Below are 22,883 nucleotides of genomic sequence, written 5' to 3'. Positions count from 1 at the left end.
CGCCCTGCTCGCCCGCCCGCCTGCCGGCCCCGCATGCCCTGCCCCTCCCCCGCCCCGCCCCTCCCCCCTCCCCTCCCCCCCTTCGCGGCCCGAACTCTCCAAACTTTTTCTCTGCCTTTTGTGGACTGGGTTTGTTTGCGCTTCGCCATGTTCTGGCTTTTCTTGTGCTTGCCTTGCGATTCGGGGAGCCTTTTCTTTCCCAGGCAGGGCTCTGTTGGGGTGGTGGGATGCCAATCTAAACTTTTAGTTTTCTTTCTCCTTTTTTCCTTTTCTTTTTCTTTTTCCTACTCCTTTCTTTTCTCTCTCTTTTTTTTTAAGCTCTGACTCCCCCTCCCCCTCCCCTTGCTTAGTGGTGTTTGTTTCTTGTCCCTGGGAAGAGGACTGTGTGGCTCTTTCTTCTCCCTCTCTTCCTTCCCTCTTCTGTGCGTCTTGGGCTTTCCCCAGGTTAACCCCTTGGTTGCTGGCTGGGAGGCCGGTCCCGGGCCGCGCAGTGCGGATTCCCGGTGCCTTTGGCTCCAGGCGCTGCTATGCCTTGCGCGCAGCCTTGACCCTGCGGAAGCGCCCGGCGCTGTCCCCAGCCTGTCGTTTTTGTAGCTTTCTAGTGGTGATCGCAGGCTCGCGGGCCTCCTAGCCCCTTCTTCCACGGGAAGGTCACACTTGCCAGGCTTGGTCCCCTTGCAGGCCCGGGGTTCCTGGGCGTGCTTTTCTCTGCAGACCCGGCAGGGCTTGGCTGCCCCACGCTACCTATCTGCGAGCTGTGCGTGTTGGGAAGGCCGATTTGAAGGGCTTCTGGGTTTGTGTGTAGTCAGGATGGCCTGTTTTAAGTAGACTTTTGTGTCAAGGGAAACTCGGTGTCTTCGGATGGGGTGTAGAGGCCTTCTTTTCCCTGACCAGCTAGTTCACCGTGGGCCCCTGGGAAGGGGGCAGAGGCCAGGGTGAGCGCTTTCAAGGAGGTGTAGGAGACTTGGGGATGCCTTCCTGTCTGGGGAATCGGCTTCCCAACTTTGAGGGGCCCAGGGCAGCGCGGGGTGCCATGCTCCTCGGGAGCTCTCTGCGGCGTACCTCTGTCACCCACCGTAGACATTTGTTCCTATTCTCCCGGGGCCTCTGCCCCCTGCCCTCACACCGTCCTCTGCTCCCCCACCCCAGAAAAAAAAAAGAAAAGAAAAAAGAAAAACCTGGATTGCGGAGCTCTAGACACATTAGCCCGGTTTGTGCCTGTCTTCCCGGGGTTGTCACTTTGCACCTCTGGCCGCGGTCCCTACCTCGTGTTTACACACACTGGTTTTGTTTTTCCTCTTTCGCTCATTCAAGGTGGCAGTCTGGAATAATGTGCTCACTATTGAGCAGAGCTGGGATTGGAGTCAGCCAAATCTACAAGTGTTTTTAAGCATTAAAATATTAACTATCAAGTTTAACTTGTTTTTTTTTTTCTGTTTTTTTTCCCCCTTTCCCTTTGGCTCTGGCAGAATAGCAAGAGCACGCTAGACCGGTAATTTTTTTTTTAGTGCCTAGGAAAGAGAAACAATCACCGCCCCTAGCCCCCCCAGCGCCCGTGCCTTCCTTGGAAGCCGGGACAGAGGTACAGCCTGACCTCGGCCAGGAGGGCCCGCGCTTTCCGGAGGCTGCTCGGCGGCCTCGGAAGCAGCGCCTGGTATTTTTCTTGGTAGCTGACGGGATCTTAAAGAATCGGAGTGTTAGCAAACGAGACCCACAACATTCCAAAGTAATCCTGGGAATTTCCTCCTCCCCCTTCTCCTCTCCTCCTTAGGATACAGACCTCTTTGGTTTTATTTTAAAATCCACTTAGCCACCCGAAAGGCCATCAGAATATTGAGCTTTGATGGCAGGCTTGTTGGCTTTCTTGACCCTTTTCAAACTGCACGTCCGTGACCGCTGGCGATCTGGCCACACCATCGCTTCAAACCCACACAGTTGTGCTGTGCTGTAATTAGGAAACAGGGAAATTGTTAAAGGCAAATAAATGATTTCCCGGGGAGACAAGGAAGGCTCCCAACCCACGGCCCCCTTTGTGGGCTTTGTAGGAATAGACAGCGTCTAGTTATTTTAATTGTGGACATAGCGGGTGGCCCTGTGCTGTGACATCAGACTGACTCGGAGAAGGCATTTCTGAACCCAGTAGGCTGTTAGTATTTGCATGTCAGACACCAGACATCTTTGTGCACACTGCCTCTGCTTCTTTGCTTTCCCTTACCTGGATAAGCTTGTATGCTACAAAATTGAAGTTATTTATTTAGGCTGCTGAGCAGAGCGTTGGCAAGGAGCTGCAAGGCGGTTGTATGTCCCTCTAGTGCCTTTGAACGCTTGGGCCAGCTTGCAATTCCAGATTCGATACAGCCCCGGGTGTAACACACAGGCCAGCCAGCAGTCCCGGGTCTGAAATTCTCAGGGTTTCCTAGGGTCTGGTTTTGTGTACGAGTTGTAAGCACAAATTCAGGATAAGCTCATTCATTCTCCTTCCTCCTGGCCAGGGCTCTTTTTGGTACATTTTCTGTAACTTGTGAGCAAGTACCAGCCAAAGGGCCGAATCCTTTAAAAAACAGATTCTCTGGAACCCCGGCTTCTGCTTTTCTGTTTAAGAATGTGAAGAATTAAGGAGTATCATTAGATTGGCTTTTGATGAATAATAGATCATCTCTAGAACAATCTTTTAATTACCAAAGAAGCCGTAAAGCCTGGTAGTAATGATTTTACTTTAAAACGACAAAGATTTCCTCAGAACGTTAATTTTATCTTTGCTACAGCAGTGGAAACGGCTTATGAAGAGGATACATTCAGATAGAAACACACATTAAGGAGAACTCTAAGTACAGGGGAAGGGCTGGAAGTGCCAATATTCTGATTCGGGTACCATTGTGTTCTGGAGAATACTGTTACAGGATTGAGGTCCATTGGTAGGGCAAGCTTAACTTTTCTGTTTTTCCTCCTGGCTTGCAAGAAATGGTCCTGCAGTGCTGGGGACTGCGACAGGCGTGAGGTGGCATTTCAGGGTATTCTCACAGCGCTTCATCTACCCAAAGCATTGGCTTTTCAGCACAACTGTTTGCTACTAGGTTGAGCAGATAAGTAACAGCATCTTGAATTCATTTTGGAGCATTTCAAGGAAATCGTGAGGGAGCCTGTTCATTGAGGAGGTTTTATATAGCCCGGCAATTTTTTCCCCCCGGCTTGTGGAAAAATGGATGTTTTCGACTTTCTCAAACAACATAATCCTTCCTGACACAAAAGATTGAGACCCTGGAGTGTGAGGGGTTAATGTTGGACCTTTCCTGTTGTCTTCCCACCCCCCACCTTCACCCCTGATTGTTTTGACAACACTTTTCAAAGTGTGACATTCCAAGCCCCTCCATAACAATGCAATATTACTGTGATTACACAGGTCGTTACATTTTAAATAGAGAACAATAAAATGCTTATCGCCTTGAAAAAGAACAGGTGCTCTCAGCCTCCTTTCGTATTTATGCTAATTGTTTTCATCTCCTTCAGAAATATTTATGACAGACATGTTTAGATTTTAATCTCAATGCAGCAAGTCTTCTATGCTAATCTTGTAAGTTAGGGTTTAATGTCTAGGCTCAGCGTTCACTCAGTAAGCATATGATTATAAATCTAGTATGTTTGTGCTTTGCAGTTTGGCTTCCTGAAACCCCAGAAACAAATGTGGGGTTTGGGAGTCTGAAAGTCTTCTCCAGGAAAACCATTTTGGGGAGATCTTTGCTACCATTTAGGGGACGCCAGCGTTGACTGCTGCCTTTATCTCAGATGTCGAAAAGATCTGGAGACTAACCATGCTGTTTCTTGCTTGGAGTTCTCCGCCTGAATTTTCTGTTTCCTGAGAGAGATTGCCTTTGGAGTTGCTGCTGGCTGTTGGCTAGCTTTCTGTTCTGTAGCCAGCTATGAAAAAGTTACAGGAAGGTTTCCTAGAGTGACATCTAGAACGCTGCTGCATTCTCTGTTAGTGGCACGGGGTGGCTGCAATTCTACATGCCATTTAAAGGGGGGGGGGCATTTAATGATTATACCAGAGGCTATGCTTTTCCAGATTAGGGTAGAAGTCTTTTCAAGATCTGAGCACCTTCTCCTGTCTCACAAGGTTCCCGGGTGCATAGGGAAAGTGTCTTCAGAGACCATCCATCAGAGAAGTGCTGGCCTGCTCTCTCCCATGCACATAGGGGAGAGGAGAGGAAGGATTTGTGTTTTTTTCAGATGTCACACAACGGGGGCTCCCGAATCACGTTAACAATGCACTGTAGAGAAAGGACAGCTGCAAATTTTTGTGTGGACTCGTGTTTAGGACCGTGACTAAAAACTCCCGAGGACCTTTCCCCCAGCTGTCTGGAAGTTATGTGGAAGTTGGTTTATTGGCAGTTAAGTATGGGACAACCTGGATTTAGCAGATGCTTTCTCCTGCACAGGAAGTAGATGACATTGTACTGGGGGCAGGGAGGAGACGAGGCAGGGAATGATTTACTCCCTTAAAAAAAAAAAATCTCGGCGTTGCCAAATAAATAAGCTTCCAAGGAAGTAGGTGCTAGCTAGATTTTTAGTCTTGGTGGGAGTGGAATTTGATGATATCTTTGGCTGCTTTTATAGCTTTGCCGACTCATTTCAACGTTTTGAAAAGGAGAGCTGACCAAGATTCTCTAGGGTTTTGTTTTGTGTGTGTGTGTGTGTGTGTGTGTGTGTGTGTGTGTGGTGGGTATCTGAGTTTCTTTAGGGAGTAGAAATTGGCAACCTTGTAAGTAAATCTTCAGCTTGGATTTATAATTTATAATTGAGCACATTTGTGAAGGAAATGGTTAATTTTACAACCAAAGGCGTGCTTGCGCCCCGACAGGGCCCTGCTGAAAGACATGTGCCCCAGTCCTTTGCTGGCAAGCTCCCCGAGTCATAAATCCACGGGCTTTATTTGCAGCCCATAACACTTATGAATGTTGAGATATTTGACGCCACGTTGCCCTTATGATATTCAAGGTCTGCAGACATTGGCAGTGGCTCAGATTTCTCTCACTAATTATAAGCAATGAGATGGGGGGGGGGGTGCATCGCAAGAGCTGTTCTCCCCTCTCCTCCACCCACCCCATACCTCTTCAGCCCCCGTTGACTTAGACAGGCATCCCCTTCTTTTGGCAGCAGACCTGTTCTTTGCTCTAAGCTATTGTTATATAGGTTTATAAAGAGCACTCTGAGGGCTGGGAATTCAGGGGACTCCACTCTAATGCTCTTTTCAAAAGCAAAGTTGCTTGGGGTGTTTGCTTCTTTCTCCTTTTCTTCTGCATTCCCCCTCTTTACTCTCTTAATCCCTCACTTTTCCTGGAGTCCACTTTGACTCTCCTGTGCATGTTTCCCACAATACTTAAGGAAACCTGATATGGGAGAATGGACTTTCATTTAAAAGATGTTCCGCTAGGCTAGAAGGGGAAATACACATTGTATAGTGTTCTGGTTGATACGAAGGCTTAGGAAGAAGTGAGGTACAGTGAGAAAAGCCTGTGAGAAGAATTTAATAGACAAGCAAGCAAAACAAAACAGAAACAGTTTATGGTGGGATGGGGGGTGGCACGCTGCTCTGTGGAAACTGTATCCAGCCAGAGGTGCAGAGGAAATGATTGAGAAGTATTGAAGAGCAGGGGGTGGACAGAATGGGCCTTGTGTGGGACAGGAGGACAGTGGGTGGAACCCTGCAGAGCTATGTGGCTTTTGCTCTGGGGTGAGAGACCGGCTGCAATCCTGTCTTTACCCATGCTGTTCTATCTGGCAACCAATATGTTTCCTATCAGTTACCCCCAAACATCTGGAGGTGGAGAGTCTGGCTGGAGAATTATCTGAGGTTCAGATCCAGCTGTGAGAGAAGGTTTAACTAAGTTTTAAAGAGTCAATTGTTTTGGCGAACATTGGGCGAAGTGGGCCACATAGTGCTGTTGTTGCTGCTGCCGCCGCCGCTGCTGTGTGTGTTTGTGTATGTGTGTGTGTAAGCAAGTGTGGGGACCGCTGAATGGTACAACCATTTCTAGGCAAATGCTTTCCCTCCAATCCAACTCAAGTTTAAAGACCCAGGCTGAAAGGTTTTATTTTCTAATCAATGGAATGCAGAAACTTACTAGCCCTTAGGGATCTGTGAATCCCTTAACAGCTCATTACAAGGACTGGGCTGTGGGATCTTTGAAGGGTTATCAGGCACGGTGTTTTTCCGCTTTTCCCAGGGTAGGTTTTTCTTCCTTAGGCACATCTGATTTTGTGTGGGTAATTCAGTTGTGATATATATATATATATATATATATATATATATATATATATATATGAATGAAGTGGCCCTAGATAGTTCATGCTGCAGTGGTAATGTCAGTTCTGAAGGAGTTAACAATGGCCTGCCCAAGTTTGGCATCATGAAAATAGATGTGAGGCCTGGTAGGCATTAGCAGGGCCCGGCACATTTACAGAGCCTAATTAGTACGCACTGTAATTGTTCATGGTCTGCCAGAAGAAGTAATACTCAGGAAAGCGGAGTCCCTCTCTTGCAGTCTCCAGTTTAAAACCGATAAATCACTTGCATATTTGTGTAGTGATTCAAATGGAGCTAAGACCTCTCCCATCCCAACATGTGGTAAATTGTAAAGTCAATGAATTGCAGATGTAGGGCTACAGTGAGATCCTCCACGAAATTCACGATGAATGGTAAAGAGTGACGCTATAAATATTTACTGAGAAGATAACTAGATTCCCCCGTACTGGGCCAATTATGATGTACTAAATATATTAGCAAAAATGCTTGAAAAAAATTGCGAGGATCCGTGTGGGTCTTTGGGTGGGTTTGTTTGTTTTAGAAAGTGAAATAGAGGCGCTGAGTTACTGTCCTGTCAGTGTGAGTGAGCCGGGGACGCCCATGGCATACCCAGGGAAGGACGCAGGAGAGCCACATTAATGCCAATTAATTCATTATGAGTTCTAACTCTGGAACGACAGCGCATCGTTCTGCGGGTGTTCTGTAGCAAATGTTAATGAAAGCTGCTGCGTTAAGAACATGCTTCAGCACTTCAGCCCACGTGCCCCTGTGTGCTGGAACTGTGGCTTCAGCTTCCCTCCCAGATGAAGAACTTTAATTATGTTTTGATGTTTAAAGCACACCAACTAGTCTCTCCTCAACCCAGGAGAGCCTACAGCTATCTGCACCAAGCTCAGCCCCTGCCTTTCTTTGCCAGGGATTCTAGCTCCAGGAGAAAAACAATGAAGGGAGCATCCCCGGTAGAGGCGCGGAGAAAACTTTCTTGAAGCGATTCTCCCGACCCCTCCCCCTTGTTTCCTTTTAGAGGATTTTGGTCTCAGGCAATGTTGCTAGTCAATACTTCTTTCCCCAAATGTGAGTAGGTGGGTGTGTATGAAAGCTGTAAAAGTTAATGACCCACGTCTGACTCATAGCTCAGGGTTTCAAGTTGAGGAGAAGTGGGGAATGAAAAGAAAGAAAGAAATTAATGAGGGTAAAGAGACATGCGCTGGAACCATCAATGGGACAGTGGGAGAGCCCGTTCTAAGGTCTGAGGGCGCGTTCTGTGGCGTGTGTTTTCCTGTGGTAGAATACCAGGAAGTGAGGAGGCACTGCCTTTGTTAGACGGTGGTTTTAGGGTGTTGCAAAGATTCTCTGTCTGGATCTCTGCAGGGATTGTAAACCCAGGAATCTACTAGCCATCCCCGTTTGCACCCCCCCCCCCCCAAGTGTGAGACTTCTCTGGCACTTTTTAAGCAGACAGCATCAGAATGTCAGGATGGGTGGAAGTCACCCAAGTCCTGGGCAAGAGTCTATTTTCCATTGAGTGAAAAGCCCCAGTTATTGTGGTGGGGTGGGGCGTGTTTATTTCTGCCTCGGTCTCCCCAAAAGGATGAGGACCTAAGACAAGGTCTCAGATAAACTATTAAAAACCATTTAAAAACTGGTGATGTGGAAATTACAGTTCAAGTGAGAAAAAGGCAGAAGGAAAATAGACCAAGACCCCAAGAAAACCCAAGCTGCTTAGGAAATGGATGAGTGAGTGCATACGTGCATGCGTGTGTGTGTGTGCGCGCGTGTGTGTGCTCGCGTGTGTGGGCATGCAAGTGCGCTTGTGCACATGTGCATACAGATAGATATGAGACAGCCAGGTGATTCATAAAACTGAAAAGTAAGCCTGTGCCCCGCCTCATCCCTTAAGTCACGTGGACGGTGCAGAAGTTCCTCTTCTCCCCATTGGAGGACTGCTGTTTTGTTTGTGGCTTGGAGCATGAGATTCCTGTGGTTGACAAAGGCCGTTTCCTCTTCTATCCCCGGGTATCTCTGATCTCCAGTATCTGCAGCATCAAATTTAGAGTCAGTGGTAATGATTAGAAATAAAGCCAGAGAAATCAAGATAGGGTAATAAGGGAAGCAGAGAGTGTTGCAAGCATTTGCCTAAACTGTCGACTCTTCCTGACTCTTCTGGACCAGACGGGGACTGGTTGCTTGGGTGCTCTAATAGGGAGGGGTGTCTGACTGTTATGACTTAGGAAGGGAAGGTGTTATTTTGTGGGGCTTCCTAGGAGGGAAGGAAGGAACCAAGTCTGCTGGCACCCTGGACCGTCCAAGGGGCGAGGCTCTTATCCTGAGCACCAGACACACCCACATAAGGAAGCCACAGAGATGGGCTGGGGAAGTGACTTGGAGCCTTCCAGGTGACCTGTACAAAACGGGTTAAACATTTTTAATCTCAGATAAGGCATAAGCCATCTTGCCCTGGACCTCTGTCTTCGTGTAACCTCAAAACACAGAGGCCTAAACAGGCTTTGTTTTCTCCTTTCTTACTGTGGGGGTGGGAGGCAGGAAAACAGGAGCTGGTTCGGGCTGGAGTGCCAAGTTCTTATGGAACATCTGCATTATATCTTTAAGAAGCTGGGCTGTAAACAAACAAAAAAGCCGCTTCATGATTTATAGGGAAGCAAAAAATACGCTGGTTACAGCCTGTGTTTCAGAAAAGCATTTTTGGGGACAGCGAGGGTAGAAACCCCAAGGAGAAACTAAAACATTTGGTATTCTTCGCTCTGGCTGGAGGGAGCCTAGGTTCCGAATTCTCTAGAACACAGTGGTTGGTGGCTGGGAGAAATCTTATTTACTGAGGGAGCCTTTTGCACTGGCTGGGGCTGGGAGTGGGTCAGAGGATTCCTGCACTGCTGGATATACCCTAAGGAAGTTACATTGTTTGGAGGTGTAAAAAACGGTGTGGGGGCGAATGTAGGCCCACACGGGCTTCCTGTGCAGGCACGCTTAACTGGAGGTAAATTGGTTCTTGATGTAGGCTTCTCTGCTAGTGTCTTTAGAAACTTTTGCGTGTGTGTGTGTGTGTGTGTGTGTGTGTGTGTATTTTTACTCTTTTAATTGCTGCATTCACTCCAGGCTCACTGGTGTTTTATGGGAAGGTGATGAATGCAAGGATTAAGAATGGAACTGGACAAGTGAAAATTGCGTTAGGCAGAGTCACAGTTTCATTAATTTATTCATAAGACGATGACTACATGAAATTATTTTCCACGGCATATCCGAAGTTATCAGGTGTCCATTCAGTTTTAATTGACAATATAAGATTCCTGTGGTTACCCTGAGTACAGATTGCCTGGGGCTCCGCAGGGTTTGTGGGAACAGAAGCTTGGACAAGTTTCCATTAGCTCTGAATTGGGCAATTGGAAAAGAGGAGAATAAAACCCTTGAAAGGAAGGACCAAGTTGTTACTGTTGCCTGCTCTGCTGAGGAGAGAGGACCCTCCTCTCAGACAAGAGCTGTTCCCTTGCAAGGAATTCCAAACTCGCAAAGAGACCTGTCCCCCACACAAAAGTTGTTTTAACATGGTGGAAAACTGTCCCAGTAATGAGTGAGATCCCGGCTTCCCTGACTGGGGTGGGTGGTTGGGGGACAAAGGGCACAGACAGACGCACCTTTCTTTTTGAGCCAATTGCTTTGGATGGGCTCCTTGAATGTGGTGTGGAGGGCTGTGTGCACAGAGGTTAAGTTTACTTTGTCCGTAGTAACTTGTATGAGGGGAGGGGTTTATTGCTCTGCTTTGGCATGTAGAGAGATTATTGTTATTTTTGCCCAACTTTAGTTTGTCTTCTTTTAATTTGATTACCATGTTTTGTTACAAAAAGCATACATCATTTTTAGGTTTTTATTTGTTTTTGTTTGTTGTTTGTTTCGAGACAGGGTTTCTCTGTAGCTTTGGAGCCTGGCCTGGAACTAGATCTTGTAGACCAGGCTGGCTTCAAACTCAGAGATCCTCCTGCCTCTGCCTCCTAAGTGCTGAGATTAAAAGTGTGCATCACCACTGCCCGGCTGTTTTTAGGTTTTTTTTTGGGGGGGGGGATAACTGTCGAGATCCTCTTCAAGTCCACTGTATCCGAAAAATGGGTACTTATTATATTACATTTTGAGTAATGTGGGTTTAGACTGTATTATTACAGTGTTGTTACATTTTAGTTCAGAATTTACGGGAATCTTTATCCTTTTTAAAAGCGCTAACAGATCCTATTGAATGACTTTCTTTCCAAGGAACAAGATAACAAATTAATTGAGTTTAAAACTCTGCTGCAGCCCTACTGGTACTTGAAGCACAGAAGGATTCTGATAACTTAGTTCTGAAGCAGTCATGGTTATAGTTTCTGGGGATAAAGATAATAATGTAGATGTCGATCCAAGTGTTTGGAGAAGGTACCCCAGACTTGCCTGCTACAGGAGTGGGTAGGCAGGGAATCTCTCTTGGTCATCTGAAGCTTCCTCGGCTGTCTGAGTATGGTGATGCATTTCAGATACCTGCCGAGACCCTTCTGTGATTATTGGGTCAATTATCAAATGTCTCAACCCTGGTGCCTGTTTATACCAGTGGGTAGCAGCCTAAGGGTAACACGCATCATTTGGGAGGAGGAGGATTTGGGGAGGAGTCTTGGTGTTTCTGTAGGGACTTTCCCTTCTTCAGTGGGGGGATGTGTATGTCTGTAGAGGGAAATCCTGGGTTGAGAGCCATGGTCCTAGGACTAAGGCAGAGATTCACTGAGAGGTGGTCCTTCCCGACCTGGGGCTCTTGGGTAATGCTTGGCTCGCTTTGAGGGAGGTGCAGATCACTAGAGTGCGGGTTGTGGAGATGATGCCTTAGAATCTAAAGGCTTAGTCATGGTGAAAGAATGTATAAGGTGCGGGGTGGCCCCTGAATTCCGTAGAGACATTTGTTTTCCCAGAAATAGATTTCTGTCTGAGAGCCAGGGTTCAGTTGTTAGAGATATGGGGCGGGGCTTGCACTTGCTGACCAGTGGCTGCTCACAGCACTCTTTCTGTCTTCCCTCTTGCCTGTGTGCCTGTGTGCAGCACCCTGTTCAGTTTTCCTTAGCCTTCTGCTCAGCACCCACCGACTTCCTCTGTGTCTTCATGGGCTTCCGTCTGCTTTCTGTGTCATTCCTGCCCCTCCTCCTCCCCTTTTCGATTTTTGAATGGGTGCTTAAAACAAAACAAAAACAACAAAAACCAAAACTAAAAACAAAAGCAACAGTTCAGACGAGTGTGATCCTCTCCTCCATAATGGTGCAAGTCCTCAGGTCTTGACTGAACGCCAGGGAGGCCGTTCGGTCCAGGGAGGTTTGTCTGCTATTCATGAACTGCTTAAGATGTTTCCTTGTAGTCTGTGACGTGAGCAGAACGCTTTGGTTTGGTTTCTTCCTACAGCTCCATTTTCAATCCGGCAGCAATCATTACTCTGCGTACAAAACGATTGAACACCAGATTGCAATTCAGGTAGGAGGCGCAAGAGATTCTGAAGCTTGAATTGCCAATGTGTAGGTCTCTTGTGTCTTTTTATTCTCTGCCTCCCCCACCCAGATGATGATGATGGTGATGATGGTGATGAGGTTGGTCATGATGATGGTGATAATGATGATGATGCCATTATGATGATGAGGTGGTGGTGGTTTGAATCATTGAGGGAGGTGGGAAGTCAAGAAGAACAGAAGAAATGTTGCTAAATGATTGAAAGTTATGAAAAGAGTCTGTGTTGTCTAAGACTGTCTGGATCAGGCATTGTGGGTGCTCAGACCCCACGTCGGTTGTGGTTACTGCATGCATTTTACAGAAGGAAGGGCCTTGCGTTGGGAGTCAAACAGGTTGGCGAATTGGGAGAGGAAGCTGGTGAGGAGGCCATGTGACAGCCGGGGAGAGTTGTTGCCTGTGGATCAAAATCATGGCCAATGGTGCCAAGAGTACCACTTTCGACCTGATCATCCCGAATGTTGATTTCTTTGGGGCCTCTTGATATACGACATGAGAAGTATTGGAAGGGAAAGGCGACAGATCCCAGCCCCTGATGAGTGTCCTGTTTCCTGCTCACGTAGTACTTCCATCCTTCTAAATCCAAAGGCTAAACAAACCCCAGACTAATATAGACATGGGGTTGAACAGCAGCCAGCAAACAGCCGCAGCGGAGTCAGGCAGACCAACTCGCTTTTGTCCCGTGGCCTGGCCTTGCTAAGAGGGATGTCTCATGGTGTCCCTCCCCGTACCCTCACACCGTGAGTGATCTGCGTTAATGCTCGACTGGGGAGCAGAAGTCTGACTTAGGGTCTCCTAGGTTGCTTTTGACTTGGTGAATGCCTACTTCCTGCTGTCTCTTTGGGAGGAAGCCTTTATAAGGTGGTGTGAGTGTGCTTGTGGACATGCATGCCTATGTCCAGATGAGTGTGGACATGTGTGCAAATGCACATAGGTGTGTGAGGGTACATATAAATACACGTATGTACATGTGTGTGTGTACTTGTGTGGCCTGGTGGAACTCCTGTTTCCCACCCATCCTCCTGCGTCTTCTTAACTTTGCCATTTCAAATCTGCTTCAGCCTCCATATTACTCTGAAATAGCCATTTGCCCCAGGTGAATGGAACTTCTCTCCAGCAAGAGGCATGACTGAGCAGGTCTTTCAAAAATGTGGTTGGTTCCTAGTCTTTTTGCATTTATTTCAAGGCTACAGTAGCTGTGCCTAGCAATATTGAGGCTACACTGTGCTTGGGTAAGGTACTGATTGCCTGTATGTCTCTCGACTGTAATCCCTCCACACCCAGATATTTTCAAAAGTGCTGTGTGTGATGTGCACGAAGCTCCGATTCTTTCTGACACGCTTCCTGTTGGAAGTTGCTTCCTTTTAAGGCCCAGTACGTCTTGCTTTTGGAAAACAGTTTAGACTCAGGGCTAGCTTAGAGAGCAAGTCTAAACCCCAGCCCTGGGTGAATGGGTGGATAACCAGAGTGTCCGCAGGCTAGGGAGGCCTACTCCAGCACAGGAGGGCTGGAGATCCTTGTTGCCTGGGGTGTGGGAATTGTCGAGACTGAAAAGGACAGTGATCCTTATCTTGGTGTGGAAAGGCTGGCTGGGGCCATGTCACTGGGAGACCAGCCCGAGAGCAGCCCAGCTGCTGGATCTTTACACCAGCGCTGAAGTGGCCCTTGTTTGAAGGTGCAGTTCATCTTTCTCCAAACCACCTGGCACGATGCGGGCCATGGGAAGCCCTTTCTCAGGAGGAAGATGGAGTGAATTACAGAGCTTATTGTTTGAAGGACTGAAACCATCCCTGTTCCTCCATGAACAGGTAGTATTGTTCTCTTCTGCTTCTGTTTGCTGAGGCCTGATGCCCGTGTGGGCAAACAGAGGGACATTTTATGGAGCCCTGGCTGTACGCTTTCAAAAGTGACCATTCTCCCTCAGCGTCTGCTCGACCAGCACAAGGCCAAGCCAAATGGCAGCTAGCTGTAGTTTTAGCGTGATCATCAAAGGATAAATGGTCAAAAACAAAACAAAAGAAGCAGAGGGAAAAAAAGGCAAAGCTCAGACAGAATTAGATTGTTTTCTGAATTCTCTGGGTGTTTCAGCAGCCGTCCGGGGTGGGGGTGGGGGTCAGATACAGCAGCCTTGGGGGGGGGAGACAGAAGCCTGGGAGGGGGACAACACCCTGGGTGGGGCGGGAGTCAGCAGCATGGGGTGGGAGACAGCAGCCTGGGGTGGGAGACAGCAGCCTGGGGTGGGGGACAACACCCTGGGCGGGGGTAGGGGGAGACAGAAGCCTGAGAGGGGGACAACACCCTGGTGGGGGGGAGACAGCAGCCTGGGGTGGGGCCGGCATCTCCTGGCACACAGAAAAACCGACCTGGCCTTCTCTCATCCCAAGCTTAAATCCAGCGTGATGCCGGGGCAGCCGTTTCTTCCCTGGAAACTTAAAACTGGCTGAACCTTAACAAATACTGTATTTCAGGAGGAGCTGAGCTTGCTGCTCTTCGCCAAGCTCCGTCCTAAAATAACCTGGTACTATGACACCGGGCATCACATGAGGTTCATTCCTCCCGCCCGCCCTGCCCTCCCCACCCCTTCTGTCATCTCAGCACTCAGCCAAGCTCACCACGGGTGTGATTCCACGGACCTGTCACTTTGTCCCCCAGTGTCACTCACTGTGCTGGGCACTTCCCACTTTTGGTTCCATTCTAGCTCTCTGTGGTTCTGACATGACAAGGGCAGTGAGAATGACCGAGAACACAGTATAACTGGACTAAAAATTAAAGGGGCATGAATATATGTACTGCTTGGTTATTATTAGCAGTGATAATAAATGGTTACTAAATTCTGTTGTGTGTGCGCGTGTCAGTGATGGAACACAGGTCCTCCTGGATGTTGAGTGTGAGCTTGTTCCCTGAGCAACATCCAGACCATTGGCTTTTTAAAAGTGCCACTGAGCCACACAGCACAGCCCACGAGTGTTTAGTAAGGAGGAGCATGGACTTACAATTGTGAGAACAGCCAAGAGGCCCCACCCATGTCACTACACGCTTGGGGGCTCATGCGTAGTTTAAGCTTTTGAGGCTATGTAGTCAGTCTGGCTAACTTAATGTTACTTTAGTTTGAAAGCATCTTGAGAGAAATATGAGGGAAAAGCATGGCTGTGTTCCAATAAAGCTTTATTTATAAATACAAACACTGGCTGGAATTGGACCCGGGGTGAAGCTTGCTACCCTCTGATGAAATACTCTTGTCTGCCTTGTTCTTCCCCCTTTCCAGTGTTGTGGCTTCCTCTCTCTCCAATCTGCAACAAGAATTCCAACAGTAGATTCCTTTAACTTGTTGTTTTTTAATGGGATTGTCCAGTAAATATTGTTCTGTGTTGTGGGATGCTTGGTTGCTTCCAAGTTTACACTATCCCTAATTTGGGACGAGTAGTTTTGGATTTCTTTTGGAGGAACGGCGGTGTCTGCGCCTGTTGTCCTACGCTAGCAAATGCACCTAGGGCTGGTGTTGGGTGTGCATGTGTAGCTTTGCATTGATCTTTTATAGCTAGAAGCCTCCCCTGGGACTGTTGAGTGTCATCTTTGAGATGTACGGTCATTAGTTGTGGGGAGCGTGAGTGGCATGTTTGAGGGGAGCGGTGACAGAGTGACCTTCATCAGGTCAGAGGTTACTTGCCCATGCTCTTCTGGGTCACCCCATCATGCGGGAGTCTGACCTCTGGTCCCAGCTCTTAGGACCACATTCCTCCACCATCTCTGTTAAATGGTGTCAAGGGCTCATGCGGACTCAGGAGGGTGACCCTGATTGCAAATGTCAGACTGAGCTGCCTCCTGGGGATGGCCTGCAGGTGGTTGTACACAGCTGGGCATCTCTGTAGCCTCTTCCTAAAGGGACCTGGTCCAACATCCCTACTCCCATCATGGTCGCAGCCTCCAAGAGAAGTTCTGTAACCAAGGCGGAGGGAGACAGGTCTTTCCTACGCCGCGAGGTCTTTCCCTGGGCTCTCTGAAGGGCTACTTGAAAACCAATTAAGCTTTGTTTTTAAGAGTGTTTTGGCCAAAGGTTGATGTTTTAACACGAAGTCAGATGTGATTCAGGGGGAAAAAGTGTTGCACCCAACAAAAACAAACCGCATCGACCTTTCGTGGTTGTTTCTCTTTGGAGATGCGAAGGGGTTTCTGTGTGTACATATGCACTCACACACATGTGCGTGCTCGTGTGTGTGGCCAAAGACAGCTAGGAGAGGATCCAGGAGAAATGGGCCTTTTTGTTTGTTTGCACAGCTGAGCCGTGAAGACTTTGCCATGATTTTTGCTTTCCCTCTTGTTAAACTTGCAAGATCTTGTGTGAGTTTTCCAAGGCCCATAGTTCTACGCCTCCTCAACAGGGATTCACTGGGCACCCAGAACCTCCTTCCAGAACATGGGTGCTGTTTGAAGTCAAAGCAGGCATGAAAAGCTTGTTCACCCCAAGGGTGTCTTGTCCCATAGACATGTGAGCTACTGTGGCTGGACCGCCTCGTTCTGCTCACGTGATGAAGATGGCTAGAGATTAGTATTAGAAGATCTGTTCAGAATTTATGAGGTGTGAGGGTTCCTGGTTGTTCCCTAATTTGGGGTTCTGATGTTGGTCTCCACTGTGGGTTGTTTTGTTGTTTGTTTGTTTTGTGGGTTCCCCCTCCCCCCAAGACAGGGTTTCTCTAGCTTCGGGACCTGTCCCGGAACTAGCTCTTGTAGACCAGGCTGGCCTTGAACTCACAGAGATCTACCTGTCTCTGCCTCCTGAATGCTGGTATTAAAGGCATGTACTATCATGTGTTCTTAATCTGTCGTCTTCCCTACTCTGTTTCCTGCCTTTGATTTCATATAGATGTGCAGAATGGGGCTCAGTGGAAACATTCCCCAAAATCAGTCCGTTTGAGCTAAAAAAGAAAACAAACCACTATTATTATTTTTAAACTTGAGACAGTGTCTCATGTGGCGCAGACTGGTCTAGAATTCACTACTAATCATGGCTGTGTTGAGCACCTAGCTTCCTGAGGTTGCACCAGGCCTGGCCTCCACGCTCGGGGCTTGGCGTAAGCACTTGTGTTAGACATGAGAGTGTGCAGCCTCCACTTCCACGAAGAACACTTGAGAGGCTGGCTGAGGTAGGTGAGTGCTTGCCTGCTCCTTTAGGAGTTTCCTTCACTGGGAATTTATTTGTGAGTAAAACAGACAAAACCCCCCGTTCTTGGCTACCTCTGTGCTGTTTTGAACACTGTTAAATGTCTGTTCTTTTATGTTGATTCAGTGTGTGTTTTGGTGTGTGTATAGCCTTGGAGATGGAACTTGTATGTCATGCTAGTGACAACTATACCTTTACTTGCTGAGCCATATACTGGCATCATTTACTTGCTGATACAGATACTGGCATCTAAGTACCATACCTTGCTCTGACCCAGCAGTCTCAACCTTCCTAACATTGTGACCCTTTAATACAGTTCCTCAGGTTGTGGTGACCCTCAACTATAAAATTATTTTCATTGTTGTTTCACAACTATAATTTTTGCTATGAATTGTAATGTCAATATCTGTGTTTTTCAATGGTCTTCGGCGATCCCTGTGAAAGGGTCGTTGGCTCTCAACTCACAGTTGAGAACCTCTGCTCTAACTGATAGACTTCCTGCTTAGTCTAAGACTCGTCCAAGAGTGGTTGTCATCACCATGATTATTGTTACTCGTGGTTCAGGGGATCGAACCCAGGGCCTCGCTCATGCTGGGGGCGGGAGTGTTCCATCTCTAGTCAGAACTGTGATTTTTCAGCTACCAAAGGTTGGAAGGGCAGCCTTAGAGGCTTCTGAAATTGATCTATTGGTTATTTATTGGAAGCTCTGACGCTTTCAAGTGCCCAATCAGAACTGAGGGCTGCTAATGTTCCCAGGTGACAGTGTCTTAGCCTGTGAGTGAGGGCTGACTACAGTTCTATTTCAGTGAGCTTTGGCCGGGGGCCTTTGCTGCCCAGGCTTCTGTGAAGAGGGCATTTGGTTCTGAAAGAGCAGCTGGGACAATGAGGTGCTTGGTGTGGGGTCAGAGGCGACAACAACGACAATAATAATAGCTCGTTTATTGAGTTCTGGCACACTGGGTCAAGTGTTGAGTGCTGTCTGTGGGTTGTTCATTGATTTCTCACTGGTGCGTGGAGGGGAGCTTGAGTGGCAGAGTTGCTGTTATTATCGTCACTACCCCATTTTGCAAATGAGGAAGTAGACACCTGACAGGTTATTTTCCCCATGGTCATCCAGGATTCCAACCTGGGGCAGTGTGTTTGGAGCAAGGCTGCTGGCATAGGTTCATAACCGTGCTCAAGGCCAAGGATGCACCTCAGAAGTGGAGAGCAGGCCTCGGGTTGGGTTCCCAGCACTAGAAAGACTAAATCGAGGGCTGGCCTGTCTTCGAGGCTGTGGCTGCCTTCCAGCTTCCTAGACTATACAGATGGCCCATGGGACCTGTGCTGCAAACACGTCCTGGGTGCTTGTCCCTGGAGGTTCCTGTTCTGTAGGACTGGGTTAGTGTGTCCTGAATTTGAGCCACTATCTCCTGGGAACATCTTGGAGAGCTTCAGAAGACTGGGATCGCGTGCCAGGCTCATGTTCTGTACTGCTGGGATTGGCACCTGTCTTGGTAGTTTAACCACGTTGTTGGGCAAAGCTGGGGCCCTTCTCGGGGTTGATAGAGAACCATGGCTCCAAGGCAGTGGTTCCCAGCTCTAGCAGCGCACCACAGGGAAGTGTTCAGAGCAGGACTCAGACACCTGACCTAGACACCTCGGTTAGTGTCCCCTGGGTGTCTGCCTGGTCTAGCATCTCTGGTGATAGCCTCCCAGGTGACTGGAGTGAAGCCTAGCAGAGGCGCTCTCTGGCCTTGCCATACTGGAGTTTACAGCAGCTGTGGGCATGTGGCTTCTCAGTACAGAGCTGTGCATGTATAGTCTTTGTGGTGAAGGAGAGTTGCATCAAGACCCTCTTTTGCCGGGGGTGCTGTGTGTGTGGGGGTGGCTGCTTTCTTTGAACTTGACTTCTCCCACACGGAGAAAAAGGCTGTCTGGATTCTGAGTTCTGCAGATGGCTGGGGTCTGTGGGATGGTAAGAGTCTGTTTTAGAAGGCGCCATCAACGGGGAACCTGTGGTGAGCACTGTCTCCTAGGTTAGAGCCTGTGGGGAGAGGTGGATCATGGTCTGGGAAGTAGAGCAGAGGCACTGGCCACCATGGCAGGTCTTGCTGAAATAACAGGTCTGGATTCTGTTGCTCTGAAGCTGGGCTTGGGCATGCATTTTTCAGACTAGCCAAAGCTGATATCGTCTCCAGGGCTATTCTTGGAATAGAGCAAGAAGCATCAGTTTTGATAGGCCAGGAAAGTGAGCGACACAGGGAAGCAGCAGGCTTCACTTTTCCCAGTCCAACACTGTGGTGGGAAGCGGGCAAGACTTGAGGGTCCTAGTGGAGCTTTATTTTTATGAGTGTCTTGCTTGAATGTTAGATTATATGCACTATTTGTATGCCTGGTGCCCATGGCACTCAGAGAGGACCTTGGGTCCCCCACAACTGGAGTGTGGATGGTTGTGAGCCACAGTGTGGGTGCTGGGAACCGAACCTGGATCCTCCCCAAGAGCAACCATCTCTCTCCAGCTCCTATGCTGCCTGTCTTTTTAAGTACAAGTTAATGTCCTGACTCTAAGTCCGCTGCCCTGAGCTGACCGATAGCCTGGCTTCCCCGTGCTCTGCCCCCCCACGGCTTTCAACTTCGGCTTGCTCTCTGTGGCGGCCTTCGCACCTGTTGAGGCTGCACTCAGGCTGCCCATTGTGAGGCGGGGAGAGACCAGCGTGTGTGTTCATGGAGAGGGTGGGCACAGTTCTAGCTGTCTTCGGCCAGAAAGTGAAAACAAATGTCTCTCCAGCTGTCCTGGTGTCCCCTTATGCACCACCGTGAGCGCATATGGAGTCCTGGTCTGTGGCAGGCAGCTGGCTACGTTTTCTCAGTATAAGAGAGGGTTTCTATATTTTGTTTTATGGTATTTATGTTTTTATAAAGCCCTTGACAATTTTGGGAGCTGCTTAGCTGAGCACTGAACTTTCTAAATGGCTTTTATCAGGCCTGACGCTTCGTTTCTGGAGTTGGATTGGGACAGCTGGTATCAAGTCCTAATCAAGCAGATAAGTGACTGTTGTTTCTCCCCACCCCCCTTTTTCTGTCTTCCCATTGCTGGCAGCAGTCTTATTGTGGAGGGTCCCACCCAAACCATTGCTTGGCAGTGAGTTTAGTGCTTAATAAGATTGGAAAGAAAGTTTCAAAGTCGCTACCTGTACTGTGTATCTTCTTATAGAAAGAAACACCAGCATCAGATGTGTGGAGTCTTTCAAGCATCCTCATAGAACCTTGGCTTTGAGGCATGTATTTGGAAAAGCATTGGTCAAACCAGTTTCCATGCAGGCTGAGGGCAGGGCTGCAAATAGCCCTGTCTGCATTGGTTGTTTGCTTTTGGAGGTCAGGGATGGGGTGAGTGGCAGAGGGGATGGGGCAGCACAGCTCAGTGTCCCAGCCTCAGGATCCAGGTGGTTCTTCGGTGCAGAGAACTATCCTGTGTTACCATCTCTGGCCTCAACGGAGCTCTCAACAGAGTCACTAAAAGTACTCCCAGAAATGATTCGGTGCTCCCTGGGGGTCAAAGTCACCTTTGGATGGGAACCACTGGCCTGGTGTAAGAGTTTAATGTGTGTGCCCTTCCACTGACTGATGCTACAGTAGCCCCGCCCCCCTGCCTTTGCATTTTTAGGGAACAGAAGAATTAGTGGGCATTGAGGGTGGAGTGGCATAGACAGCCTGGGTTTGAGTCTCGGGCATGCCAAGCTCCCCTCTCCTGATTTGTGGGGCTAATGGTGGCACCTGAGGTGGTTTCCTGAAGGCTGATGAGATACAGAATGGGAAGAGTTTGGCATGCTGCAGAGGGTGTTATGGTGCTGCAGAGGAGGATGCTTGCTGCGTGCAAGCTCCTGTCTTTGCTCCTCGTCTGCAGGTCTGGAGTCTGGCTTCTCCCCACACACAGTGTATATTTTTTATTTGCTGTCAAGAGCCTCACACATGATGAATTTGATAGCCTTGGCTATCTTCACTGGGTAACATAGATTTATGACTCCTGTTAGCTGCCGTTTGCATTTGTCTTATGTCACTTAAGGATTCTTCCTCAACTCCGTGACATTTGATAAGCAGGCAGGCCCTTTCTAGAGGCTGGCATTGTGTTTCGCTCATATCCGTGTCCCAGTAGTTGGAGATGCAGTAAGTGGACAGGAGGTTGTGCGCTTGCTTAGCCTGCATGGACATAGGTTCAATCCCAGCACGGTACAAATTGCATGCATCGATGGCCTGTAATCCCAGCACTCAGAAGGCAGAGGTCCTCCTCAGCTGCCAAGTGAATTCAAGGTTTACACGGGCTACATGAGATCCTGCCACAGACAGACAAACAAACCAGTTAATCAGCCGTTGACCCAAACCACATCCAGCTGAGCAGAAAGGAAATAATTTTGAGTGAGATGGGAGTAGGTCTGTGCATTCGAAAAAGCAGTGGAGTACTTGTCCAGATTTTGAAATAATAGCCCCTTTCTAACATAGAAAGGCAATAAGAACTTGTTTCTCATCTTCTACTGAATAATTTGAGCCAGGCATTCAAACTTTCTGTCAACTTGATGCTCTTTCCCGGGTTTTTCTCTTTGACTTCAGCTGTCCTTGTTGCTAATGGCTGTGGGTGCCGTGGTGTTAGTGAGTAGCCATGTCTAAGCTGGTTTGCATTTGTTTGACTGCTTTCTGGTTCCCAGAATGTGGTACTGGCTGGTTGTTACAAGCTCTTTTAGCCTTCTCTCTTTTGATTGTTCCTTTTGAAATGATGAGTAGTGATGTCCATGGGATCACACCATACTTCGAGGCTGTGACAGCTGTCAATCATCTTTGAAGAGGGCTTTGCTACATGTGGGTGCCTAAGTCACTTAAACTTGAGCCTTCCGCTCTCAAGTCCAACGCCTCCCTGAATTTCTGGGGCTGAGATGAAGCCTCAGAATGAATGGCCCTGGTTGAAAGCTGGACAATTTCCAAGACCTGAAAATGGATGTCTGCTGTTGTCCATCCTAGTGGGACCAGGAGAGTCTTCCCACTAGGTCTCTGGTGGAGACTGCCCTGTGTCCGTAGTTTCTCCAGGAAGCATTGCTGATGATTGAAATTGAAGAATCGCCAGGACAATTCATCTTGAGGAGCAGAGAGCATCGGGTGTGAGCCAGGCTGCGGGGAGCAGACATTGACATACGGGCGGTCATCAAACTAATTGTTGTTTGAATTACCTGTTATGATCCGATGACAAATCTGCCCCGCTCCTGTCACTGGAGCAGAAAATGGAGCTTGAATTGGCGTGATGTTAGCAAGTGTAAACCGTACTTCAACAAGATGGATAAACCCAATTATGGGGCAGACCTGTAGAGAGAAAATCCATTTAAATCTCGTAATGTTAAGCAGAGCTGTGTTTAATTCATTTGGACCAATTTGGGGATGATATATGAGTGTTGGTGAGCATTCGTCAAAGGGGTGACCATGGGGGAGAGGGATGTGCTGGGCTGTGGCCATTCTTGGTGAGGCAGCTGCGTGTCGGCCTGCACTAATGGCGGGGAAAACAGAATGACAAAAAGATGTACTCAGTGCCGCAGGGGAACGCGCTGCATAAATGAACCAATAAGGAAAACACGTGAAGCAGAAAGGGGATCTGCTTTTCCTGAATGCCACTGACAGTCAAAATCCAAAAGGACTAGAGGGCTCTGCCCGGTTTCCGGCCCAACACACCCCTACGGGCTTTTCCGAGCCTGTCGATGAGAGACCTAGGAAAGTTCATTCTAGAAAGCAAAAGGGGAGGGAGAGAGAGAGGGAGAGAGATTGTGTCAGGAGAGCTCATGCTTATTAAATATATATCTTGGAGTATTTCATTCTCTTTTGGAAAGTTAAAGGGGCTTGGAGATATATGCATATTTGAAGGTGTTTGAAAAGTCTTGC

The 22,883-nt window shown here is 48.2% G+C and overlaps 1 protein-coding gene across 46 annotated transcripts in view; it reads left to right on the top strand.

Annotated features, from left to right (window-relative positions):
- Positions 1 to 22,883, top strand: part of Tcf7l2 (transcription factor 7 like 2) — a 187,922-nt gene that overhangs the window by 1,442 nt on the left and 163,597 nt on the right. For 25 of the 46 annotated variants that reach the window (XR_005975094.1, XR_005975092.1, XM_041660810.1 and 22 more), the window contains exon 4: positions 11,729 to 11,797. The exons of the other annotated variants lie outside the window; for them this stretch is intronic. Coding sequence is in view for 23 of the 25 variants with exons in the window: in XM_041660810.1 (XP_041516744.1) it covers positions 11,729 to 11,797 (69 nt within the window). In the remaining 2 variants the exon portion in view is untranslated. The remainder of the gene's footprint in view (positions 1 to 11,728; positions 11,798 to 22,883) is intronic. 46 annotated transcript variants of the gene reach the window in all.

The sequence above is a fragment of the Microtus oregoni genome, unplaced genomic scaffold, assembly GCF_018167655.1.
Source record: "Microtus oregoni isolate MIOR12 unplaced genomic scaffold, Mior012 000012F_ref0000307, whole genome shotgun sequence".
Lineage (NCBI taxonomy): Eukaryota > Metazoa > Chordata > Mammalia > Rodentia > Cricetidae > Microtus > Microtus oregoni.
This window is presented reverse-complemented; position numbering and strand designations above follow the sequence as displayed.